Source organism: Vicia villosa, linkage group LG6, assembly GCF_029867415.1.
Source record: "Vicia villosa cultivar HV-30 ecotype Madison, WI linkage group LG6, Vvil1.0, whole genome shotgun sequence".
NCBI lineage: Eukaryota > Viridiplantae > Streptophyta > Magnoliopsida > Fabales > Fabaceae > Vicia > Vicia villosa.
The window spans coordinates 137,939,763-137,951,591 of NC_081185.1; the positions used below are offsets into that span (position 1 = coordinate 137,939,763).

The 11,829-nt window shown below is 33.3% G+C and overlaps 1 protein-coding gene across 2 annotated transcripts; it reads left to right on the forward strand.

Annotated features, from left to right (window-relative positions):
* The first annotated feature begins 234 nt into the window (after nt 1-234).
* LOC131610193 (uncharacterized) lies at nt 235-9,124 on the forward strand. Of its 2 annotated transcripts, none has more exons than XM_058882078.1 (12): nt 235-374; nt 458-683; nt 835-1,094; nt 2,578-2,731; nt 2,988-3,097; nt 3,183-3,270; nt 3,821-4,153; nt 4,230-4,304; nt 5,466-6,004; nt 7,133-7,241; nt 7,340-7,519; nt 8,685-9,124. In XM_058882078.1, the coding sequence occupies exons 2-12, from the start codon at nt 516-518 to the stop codon at nt 8,859-8,861; spliced, it is 2,193 nt and encodes a 730-aa protein (XP_058738061.1). In that variant the 5' UTR covers nt 235-374; nt 458-515; the 3' UTR covers nt 8,862-9,124. The 2 variants fall into 2 exon arrangements, with proteins under 2 accessions (XP_058738061.1, XP_058738060.1); XM_058882077.1 differs by having other exon boundaries at nt 469-683.
* The last annotated feature ends 2,705 nt before the right edge of the window (nt 9,125-11,829 follow it).

Below are 11,829 nucleotides of genomic sequence, written 5' to 3' on the forward strand. Positions count from 1 at the left end.
TTACATTTTATTATGGGGAAATAGAACCACAAGCAGCATTCTTGAAAGACTGAAGTGGAATGTTTTTGTAAACTTCATTTAATTGGATCATGCCTTTTGAGATTTACAAGTTGTTTCAGATTTTTTTCCATGTTTGTTTCTTTTTAACATTATTGATCTATTTTGTTGTGTCCACCGTATTTTGGCATATCTATTATATAACTTATGTTTAAAATTACTTATTGCTCCAAACAGCTAAAAAAGAAGGTTTAAGTGAACATCCATCTCCTTCCCTGTTCCGGACCACTGAACAAACACAATTATTCATTGATGGTTGTCGAAATTTCCAGTTATCAGTCTAAAGAGGAAGGTCCTTAAACTTTTTGCAGGCAAAGGTTTAACCTTTAACACTCATATCTCCGGTTAATCATTGATACATTAACCTTTTATCATCCTAGAGTCTAAATAACTTTAGCAGCTTTGCTGCAGTTTGTTTCATATCCCTGGTACTTACGGGATAAGCAAGAACCAGCAATATGTCTGGAAAAGCAACAACCTCGAATCATAATATAGGTCTGAGGGGATCTGGAGGTCTTTCACATGCTTACATTCAGTATCCACCGCTTCGATGTAATGTTCCTGGATCGGGGGGATTATTTTATGATGATGGAAATAAGTTGCTACTCTCCCCAACTGCTGACCAGGTAACATGATATGTTTCATATATTTGTTGTTCAGTGAAAAATTATTTGTGTAATGTGCACCTTTTTGAATTTTATCGAAACAATGCGTTATCTATTTATTTCTCTAATTAAATGTTCAACTGTCAAATTACATATTTTTTGTAATGTTTAGGTCTTTTCATGGAAAGTCAGTCTATTTGATCCTCTCATTGGTCCCACCACTGACTCAATAAGTGAAGGCCCTATTATAGCTATTCGGTATTCTTTAGACACAAAGGTTATAGCAATCCAGCGATCAAGCCATGAGATACAATTTTGGGATAGAGAAACTGCGGAAACGTTTAGCCACACGTGCAGGACAGAATCAGAAAGTATACTTGGATTTTTTTGGACAGACAGTCAACAATGCGATATTGTTATTGTTAAGACCACGTATGGTTGCCTCTTTTTTCATCTCAACATTTATTACAATTATGTTGGTTAGTAATGCATTTTTTTTAATGTCCTGATGTTAAGTTCAGATGAGATCCAGCAAAAGCTAGTACAAATGTTTCCAGTATGAAAAATTTTAAGTCCTATAATATGATTTTAAAGAATTATTAAATAATTTGGAGTCTTATATTATAAGGTTTGTAAGAATCTTCATTGGGTCAACTCAAGCATATTTGTTGATCTACTTGTCTGGTGCTTAAACCCGTCTTTAGAAATTTATGAATCTCCCGTCACGGACTCTCACTCTGCAGTGTTTGTGGTGGGGGGTCCAGCAACTCTGAGCCAGTCTGGATGCTTTAATGCTTTGAAGAATGCTATTTTTTTTTTTTGCAGTTTTGATACACATTTTTACTTGCCTTCTTATATAAGGAATGCAATAACTTAAAATGCTGTTTTATGCCTTTATTTCCAAAAAATCATTTTTGAGAAGAAGCAATCTAATCAAATAATTTGAAGAAAGGCATTGCAATTATGGAATTCTCTTCTATAAATATTGAGGGGAAAATGGAAATAATTTTCTACCCCAAGGAACAAACTTAAATAGGAAATACTTATCTTGTTAGGTTAATGTTTTCTGCAGTCATACTTATACGCAGCCATATGATGAAATGTGGGCATTGTTATCCATACAATGGGTATGGGGTGGTTGTTCTTGAATTTATGTTTCATAACTAGAGTTTATATTGTTTTCTGATCATCAGTGCACCAGTGTTTGATATTGACCAACTTTTATTTTTTCTAGTTCTCTTCTCACATTAATATCTGTGACACTCTGATCATCAGTGTGTTTTATACACCAGTGTTTGATACTGACCAACTTTTATTTTTTCTAGTTCTCTTCTCACATTAATATTTGTGGCACTTGATTCTCTCCTACTACTCTTCCCCTCACTTTCTGTTTATTTTTCGTCATATTGGATGAACATTTATTTATTTTAGTTTTTTGGGAAAGGTAAAGAGAAGCTACAAATCTTAAATTATTTATTAAACGAATAAATAAGTCTTGCAGCTCTTGTCCATGAGGTTTCAACTCAATGATAAAAGTTCAACATTGTAATCTCAAGAGACAGAGTTCAAATCCCTTTAGACACGATTATAAAGTTACTATTAGTGCTACTTTAATTGATAATAATTTTCTCTATCTCCAATTTTTTATTTCGAAAAAGTCTTGCAGTTCTTTAAGATGTCTGTCAAAATAACCTGCTAAAACATTTTGTTGGCTGTGCAAAATAATGATGCTAAAAGTCAAGCTTATCCTACTAGAGTTGTGAAGGCATAGGACTTCCGGCACAATGATATTGTATTCTAAACTGTTGCAAATATGACACTACTCTCCGAGTATTTTGCGTTCCGCTGCATTTTTCCTTTTTTGTTTCTTAAGCAAAGAGATACTTATTTTTCTCTCTCTCTTTTTTTTTTACAGTGGTCTAGACTTGTGTGCATATAAATCAGAGTCGAAATCACTCCAACTAGTGGAAACAAAGAAACTGAATGTTAGTTGGTATGTTTACACACATGAAAGCCGCCTGGTTCTTCTTGCTTCTGGAATGCAGTGCAAGACATTCCACGGATTTCAGGTATGGAAAGTGTGCTTTTTGCTTATTTTTTTTTCTTTTAATTTTAGTACAATAAGATATTTATAAGATAGAGGATTAGTAATTTATTTTGTTTTGATCAAAGTAAAATATTTCGTTATTATTCAGAAAAGAATAACATGCATCAATGCAGCTACTTCAGTAGTCCTTCTCACGACTCTTCAGTATCAAAATAGATTTTTTCTGATAGTGTTCCTCTGTTAATTCATTTGACTGATACAGAAACATTTCTGGTTAGATTTCATCTGCAGATGTTGTTCGCTTACCAAGGTTTGAGATGGTTATGGCCAAATCTGAGGCAAATAGTAAGCCCGTTTTAGCAGCTGAAGACATCTTCATTGTTACTGTGTATGTACCAGTTGTATACTTCAACCTTTTGTAGTTAGAGTTGATAGTAAGCCTGTTAACTATTTTTTTTAACAATCAATCACAGTTATGGTAGGATATACTGCTTGCAAGTTGATAGAGTTGCAATGCTACTCCATTCCTATAGGCTATATCGTGATGCAGTGATACAACAGGTTGGTTTTGCTCAAATTTCTTATTGACTTCAAAATTAAGTTCAACCTAAAGTTCTGTTTTTAGAATAACATTGGTGAGAGCTTCTCTGAACATATTCCAATTTTCTATTAAGCATGTGTTCCCCTTCTATTTTACAATCTTGGGTTATTTTTTCATTTGATAAGACATTTTTTACTGACAGAAAATTTAGATACAACTCAGTATTAGTTCATTGTATGATTTCACGAGTAGCAAACAATCTGAAACACTTTAATAAGTAATGGAGAATTAGATCTTTGTAATTTCAGCAATTTGGAAATTGGTAACGATAAGATTAATTGAATTTATCTTAATACTATTATATTTCTTCTGATCAATTAAAATTAGTTTCTAACTTCAAATTTTACGCTTTTTTTACCTCCTCGTTGTAATTCTTAAAAGTCTGTAAATCTGTTTTAATTAGACACAAATAAAACAAGTCCATATGGAATTTGTAATTATATTCTGGGTTATGTATGATAGCAGTGGTTATGTCATTCATTGAAGTTGATGCTCATGTTATATTTGCAGGGATCTTTGCCAATTTATTCCAGCAGGATTGCTGTGAGTGTGGTCGACAATGTACTTCTTATTCATCAAGTTGATGCAAAGGTTGTTATACTTTATGATCTCTTTGCAGATTCTCGAGCACCAATATCTGCACCACTTCCTTTGTTGTTAAGGGGTTTACCCAGGTCCAGTTCTTCATCTCAATTTAGTGGTAGAGAAAGTGAAAGTTCAGATGTTAATGTTGTGAGTAGCCATGAAACAGTTACATATGCCGATACATGGAATTTCCTAGTCCCTGATTTCGTGTGCGATGTGACCAATAAGCTATTGTGGAAATTCAATTTAGACTTAGAAGTAAGTTTTTTGTTCATTTCGGTATCAATGCCAAATTTGGTGGTGCTTTTGTGAAATGAATAACCTTATTTTGTAGGCAATTTCTGCCAGTAACTCAGATGTCCCATCAGTATTAGACTTCCTGCAGCGGCGAAAGTTGGAAGCTAACAAGGTGTGTTCAACCTATCCATCCCAACTTCATTACAAGAATACTTCTAATTGATTAATTCTTCAAGATGCAATAGTGCAACAATTGCTGTTGGCTGTTTCTTTTTTATTTTAAACTAAGTTTACCAGCAGTCAGTCAGTTTGTACCTGGGATTTGGCCACTTTTGTATTGACCACTCTATTTCTAGGGGTTGCAATTTTGTTCCTGCTGTTTTCTTATTCATGTATTGTATAAGCTGATTCAGAACCAAAACGACTTTAGTTGCCCTAAATTGGTAAATTTCATCACCTTACTAGAGGATGACCCATTACTACTAGATGTTGCAGGCTTAACATCGGAGAAAGGAAGGCACTAGGCAGAAAAAGTATATATCCTCTTTGCTTCCAAAAAGTCTAACTGTATCACTGGCAACCGTAGGCCTCTTTTGCCTTAGTCTAATATAGCCTGCTTCGTTTCACTGGCTAATCCTACTCTTCCATTGGCACAGCCTTTTGTGCTATCTTATTTTTTGTGCATCCCAGTTTTAGCATAATTAGTGCAATAAATATATTCATTATTCCACTTCAGTTATTTTTTATGGTCACTTATGTTTAGGTATTTTCACTTCTAGGAATCAAATACTCTAATATTTAATTTAGCAGATTTAAAGTAGCAGAATTTTTTCTTTAAGTCATTTTGAGGCTCTTTGGGCATAAGTATCACATAATATACAAGGGAATAATGTTTGATTTACTTTACTGACTGGTATCAGAACTAAAATGCAATTAACATGCATTTAAGACTTGAGAGTCCTACCTGTCTATTATAAGAGTTAGATTCGAGTAGTATCATCTACCCTAGCAAATTTGGAAGATTATGTAGCCAGATGTATAAAATTATATAGTTTTAATGGGATACTGTGGACGCCTTGTAAATTTATTACTAAACATGATAATATTGAATTCCCTGTTATTCTCTGTTGGGGTATTGCACTGTAATTCTGGAATGTGATTCTGCCATAACCCTCCATCTAAATTGACTGTAAAGGAAGCTGTTTTATATTGAAATTTCTTTTTAATTGGTTCTGAACTATAATTATTAACAGTATTCGTTTGTTTTGAAACTTTGAACTAATCAATTGAAGATTAACTAAAATCTCAACGTTTTTATTTTCTGGTTTTTCAGGCTAAACACTTGTGCTTGGGTATAACACAGACACTTATTCTAGAGCACAGACCTGTGCATGTGGTTGCCAAGGCTATAAATGTACTAGTTACCTCGTACTCCCATTCAATTAAAACTTGTAGCTTACTGAAGGGGCTGAAACCAGAGATGACATTAAACTCCAGTGCACAAAATGCTGACGCTGATGTATCTGCTATAGAAAGTGATGCAATTGGGAAATCAATCGTACATGAATCTACCACTAGAGTTGACAGTGGAACGTTGGATTCTGAGGATGAATCACAGTTTGCAAATCTTAAACACAATTCAAAAGAGGCCCTTGTTGGGGGTAGTGTAAACAATGCGAACTCCCCTCGTAACGAAGCTCATAGTTCTTATGCTATGCAATCATCTTTATTGTCTGCCCAAGAGGATTCCCAACTTACTTCAGCAGCAATTTCACCAGATGAGATGTACAACTTTGTCTTTTCTCCTGTTGATGAAGAGATGGTGGGAGATCCTTCTTACTTGGTTGCTATAATTATTGAGTTTCTTCACAGGTTTGTCAAAACTAATTTTTTTTTGTAGTGAAAATTCTGTTTTGACTCTCAAGGCATTCAATAGATTCGTACTCTAGTTTCTAATGGACTTTAGTTTCGTTCACTAATAATGTGTGACAATGAGACATATGATTTCAACTATTTAAAAAAACCATTGAAAACTTCAACTACAACTGTGCCTTAACAATCCAATGATGTTGTGCTTTCTAACTGATGGTATAAATAGTCTATGTTGTTTTCCATTGCAAGGGATCTAGTTTAGAGTCAATAACACTATGATCAACTTTTTAATTGTATCCTGTTATCAATCTTCTTTCTCGGGTAGATTTGAAGGTTCTATTTACACACATGTCACTGACCACGTTCTCTATTATTGGTAGGCTTGTTGTAAAGAATTTGATTCTTGATCCATCCTTTTCCCTTTAAATTTCCCATGCTTACAAGGTGTCTTTCACAATTCCTACAAAAGACACTAGATAACAATTCCTACAAAAAACCCACGAGATAGTATTGCAGTAGACAAGAACGGCAACCCTAAAAATTTCTAGCAGGATAGCTGAATGGCCCCATACCACTATTATGTAATCGAGATAAGTAATCTATGTAACACAGAAATGCTAAAAATAACTCAAACCTTGCGACATTCATTTTTAATAATCTCTATTTCTGTCCCTACCTCTTGCACAGAGTGGTCCTTTAACTCGTGTCTTGGATTTTTCTTTTAAAGAGCAAAAAATGCAGTATTATCATTATGCCAAAACGGATAGCTAGATAAGGCACCTAAAGAATATTTCTGATCCAAAGGGTGTAAAATCCTTGATAAAATTCCTAGGTATACCTATAAAATGGGACATAGGGAGTAATAATATTAAAAAATACAAAGAAGAATTAGGTAGGTCAACGTGCATTACACTTTTTCACTTCTATTACTTATCGGTATGCCTTAGCCTCATAATGACTTGACTTGGGATATTATGCATTCTTATTAGGTGTCTTAGATTGATAAGGTGTATACTTGAAATGATGGATGAAAATTTTGGGACTTTAATATGCTAGTTTTTTATCTGAGCATAAATTTTACTTCCACTCTTGAGAATCAACCTCAATGCTTTTTATTTATCATTGCAGTGCAAATTTGGAAAAGATTCGTGTGGCCCCAAATCTATATGTATTGATAATTCAACTTCTGGTGCGGAATGAACGTTATGCTGAATTGGGGTTGTTTGTCGTAAATAAGGTTACCTATATCTCTGTATAGTATTTTTGTGAAGATAGTAGGTCTTTGCATGTTAAATTATAGTTAACTTAGTTCTCAGAAGAGACTTTTTGTTGCAGATTTTGGAGCCTTCTAAGGAAGTTGCACTGCAACTCCTCGAGTCTGGACGTCAGAACACCCAAACTAGGAAGCTTGGTCTGGATATGCTGAGACAGCTGGGCTTACATAATGATTATGTATTGCTGCTAGTGCAAGATGGATACTACCTTGAAGCCCTGCGATATGCACGGAAGTACAAGGTAATTTATACTTTGCTTGATCCTGTTCTGGATACTACTTTTGCTGTGTTTTAAATACTAAAAATAATTGCTTATAAAAAAAAAAACTAAAAATAACAGGAGATGAGGAAATCTGAGGAATATGTGTTACAGTTTTCTAATGATTCTGTAGACTCTATTGCTTGAGAAATTTCATTCATCCGATTGTCTGTGTCTGCCGACGGGTTTTTATTCCCACTCCCAGCATCTGTAGAAAGCCCTTTACAGATAGTATATAATCCGTTCTTAACAGTAAGATTAGTGGTAGTGTTTAGGTGCCCTCAGATTCCGGATTTGGCTCCTCTAAAGTGATCAATTCACTTCAGAGTATAAAGTGAGTAATATCAACCATTAATTAACTATTCAATGGTGGATATTGTAGGCACATTATAACAAATCACGGGTTTGGGGTAATACACGAGCAAAGGTTTGCTCCCCCCTTCCAACCGCAGATCTCACATAAAGGAAAAAAATCAGATTGGGTGATTAAGCATGAGCAGTTGCCTTGACAATATGCATTCTACTCGGACATGAATTTCAAGCGAGCAATGGCTCTAGCTCTTTCACTTTTTTCAAAAATATCACAGCAATCCCATGAACAATAAGATTAAAATGCAACTAAAAATGATTAAGACCATCTTTATAAACTATTAAAATTATGACAATATATTTGAATGACTTTTTAGCAATGTTAAAATATGAATGGTCCATGCTGGAACAAAACTCATTTGATCTATGAATGGCCCTCTTTAGCCAACATTCCTTGTAAGGCTGCAACTTCAGAATAATATGTGGAAATGTGCTCTTGCGGCTTCTAATGAATACCCACTAGCATACTGATCAGACAATAGATTTTGACAAGTGAGTTTCCATGACCAAAGGCTTCTTCATATTGTCTTCCCCACATTTGAAGTTCTTTCACTGAGCAACTATTTATGATCATAAAACTGAAGTATATAATACTTTTGCTTATCAAAATAAAAAAACTGAAATGTATAATTTGCTGAAGCATCCCATCAAGACCTGCTTCAACTAGTTGTCTTGTAGAGTGTGTATCTCGAATCGTGAAAGTATCTCAAGATTTGTGTTTATAATTATGTTTTTAATTTATAACTCCAATCCTAACTATTGGGAGAATTATTTTCAGGTGGATACCATCCGACCGTCATTGTTTTTAGAAGCCGCTTTTGTATCCAATGACTCCCAACATCTTGCTGCAGTTCTAAGATTCTTTACAGATTTTCTTCCTAGCTTCAAAAACACCTCAGAGCATAATAGATACTACCGCATACTGAATGAGATGAACTCTTCCATGACTGTTTGAGAGGTTTTGCAAGAAAAAATTCAGAGAATTTAAGTCATTGTCTTCGGTAAACCCTTGTTCAAGCGGGGTTCTCTCGCAATGATGTCCGGTATATTTGCTAATAGTTTCATGTTGTATGTTAAATAAATGTATCTCTTCGTAGCAAGTTTAGTTTTAGTAGAGACTGATCTAAACGAAATCTGCTCGGAAGAAAATTTGACTTCCCTTGAGCTTGTGGATGAATTGCTTGGTCTGTCCTTCAAAATACAACATGTTTTGCAATAGCTCTTTGCTTAAATTGTACTATTTGTTTATAAAGTATAAAGAAGGAACTAAAACAAGGATGAAAAACATCTTATTATGGAACTTGTTAAACGATTTGCTAAATAAATTTATATGATGTTTTTTTCCATTATATTTTGGTTTGTTAAGTTATCAAAGTAAGAAATCAGGCACGGCAAGTGTGAAAATGACAAATGAGCAAAGAAAATATAATAATACATCTTGTTTCGAAGGACGAGTTAACTATTTTCTGCTTGATCATAAATTAATCTCCCGACACAAATTTCTGCTTGATCATAAATTAATCTCCCGACACAAATTGGAATGATACTCTCCATATATTGAAGAACAAATTTTGTATCATTTAAAAATATTGTATAATTCTCAACTAACAAACAATAACCAAATCGATAAGATTTGGGTGGTAAGCAGCTAAGATAATTTATACATGTAATTAGAGGTTTAATATATAATTCTGGCATATAAAAATTAATATATAACTTAATTGTGCTCGAAATCTTCAAAAAAATTGAGAAAAAGCTAGAAAAGTATCTTAAGTTGAATTTCTCACCATTTGAGGCAAAGCTAGAAAAATATGTTACTATTTTAATTTTAGATTGGACATAATGTATCAAACTTTAATCATTTAAAATATTTTTAAATTTTTAAATTATTCAAAACTATTGTATAGTAAATTATCTTTTTATGATCCAATCCACATACTCTAATATTTTTTATTGTTAATTAAAATTAATATGGAGATTAATTTTCCTGACTTGTAAGGTAGAAGCTTTCATTTATGCTATCTCTAGTGGAATATTGCTTATGCGTTTATCATCATCTTAATAAAAATCAACTATCAAGCCATTATTAGAAAAGGCAAGCACACTTACAATATTGCCCATCCACTTAAAAAAATTTACACTACAAAAAGGATAACTTTGTCTTTTCATAAACATTGATTTATTCCACCTCCCACAACATTTCTCACCTTGCCACCTGTACTACTCATAGATTTTAGAACACTCTTACCTATCTTTTGTTTTGTCAAACACCCAAAGTTTGAGTACTTTTACCAACTTTGTCTTTTCAACTCTCTCTCTCTTTCTCTCTCACGAAGCTCACTCTCTCTCTTTCTCTCAAACACAAGCTCACACTCTAACCATAACTCTCTCTCTTGAAGCTCACTCTAAGCAGCACTCTCTCTGAAAAATCAAGGTAAACTATCTCTACGCTCTCTCTTCGTTTTGTCATTCGTTCAATCTTCTGATTGCATGTTGAATTCTTCTTGACGCTATCGTTTTCGTCTACTTTTGTACACTTTTAGTTTCATTTTTCTTTCATCCTTTGAAGTAACTCTTTCAGGTTCAAGCTTCTGGTACGTTGATGTTTATTTCACACTTCAACTTCCTTTGCTTCAAATTCATTTTCAAAGGTTGAAGCTTTATGTTCCATGGCACCTATATGACATCAAAGGTTGAAGCTTTTCGTTGAAACTTTTTTATAAACATCATTTTGTTTGGTTTAACCTTTTTGTTTCATGAACTTCATTTTTAAAGGTTGAAGCTTTATGTTCCATGGAACCTAAATGACATCAAAGGTTGAAGCTTTATGTTCCATGGCACCTATATGACATCAAATGTTGAAGCTTTTTGTTCAAATTTTCTGTTGCTTGAATTGTGATACAATCTATCCAATTAAATTAAGGTTGATGTTGAAGTTCATGTTGTTATTGCAGAATGCTTATTGAATACCACTTGAATACCACTTGAATCTATCCAATATATACCACTTGATAAACATGAAGCGGGTTTATATTGGATAACAGATGTAGATTATATTGGAAGCCATTTTTATAGTGACTAACGATACTTAATTATATAAAAAACATATAACATTTAAATATACAATTCATGTACCACAATGATACCAAGTTTGGAAATAAATGCACTCAAGTGATCTTCTGCGCAAAAACAGCTTTACCTTACTTGACTTGCAACAGTTCTTATAACATTAAATGCATGTCAGTATCAAAGAGTAGTCTTGAAACAACAGCATTTCCTTTTTGTCCATCTTTCATGTTTTAAGCATAGAAAAAAGTATATAATTATAATAGAGAACATATTGCTTCCGCAATTGAAAATCAATCACTTTCAATTAAAGGTATAATTCGGTTTCCCAGGTCAACTATATTGAATAGATCTGCTAATGCCCACTAGTCTATAGCCGCTTGGTTATTACCCAAATATTGCCTAAAGCCATGAGTTTAATGTATTTTATGTGTTTTTACTACTTCCATTTTAATTCAAGTTCTTTGTGCAAATTTGCAATTCTGGCGCCAAATTAAAATGAGTTACTCAATAGTAAAAAAATGTGTCATGCCTTTGATTGGTGTTCTTATTGGGGTCCTCACATCGTGAAGCATAAAACACATTTCCTTCATTCATCCTAACACAAAAACACCATAACACGGGGCACAATCAATAAAATATCTACATGTTTATTTAAATAAAATCTCTATCGTATAAATAAATTTGTAACAGGACACGATCAGATAAATTCACACAATTTTTTTTATAAATATTGCATTCAAAATACATTTGAGTATAAAACCATCATATAAAGTTATTTTAACCTATGCAAATACATGAATATCATAATTCTTTATATAATTATATTTTTCATTTAATATTATAAATATTTGAAC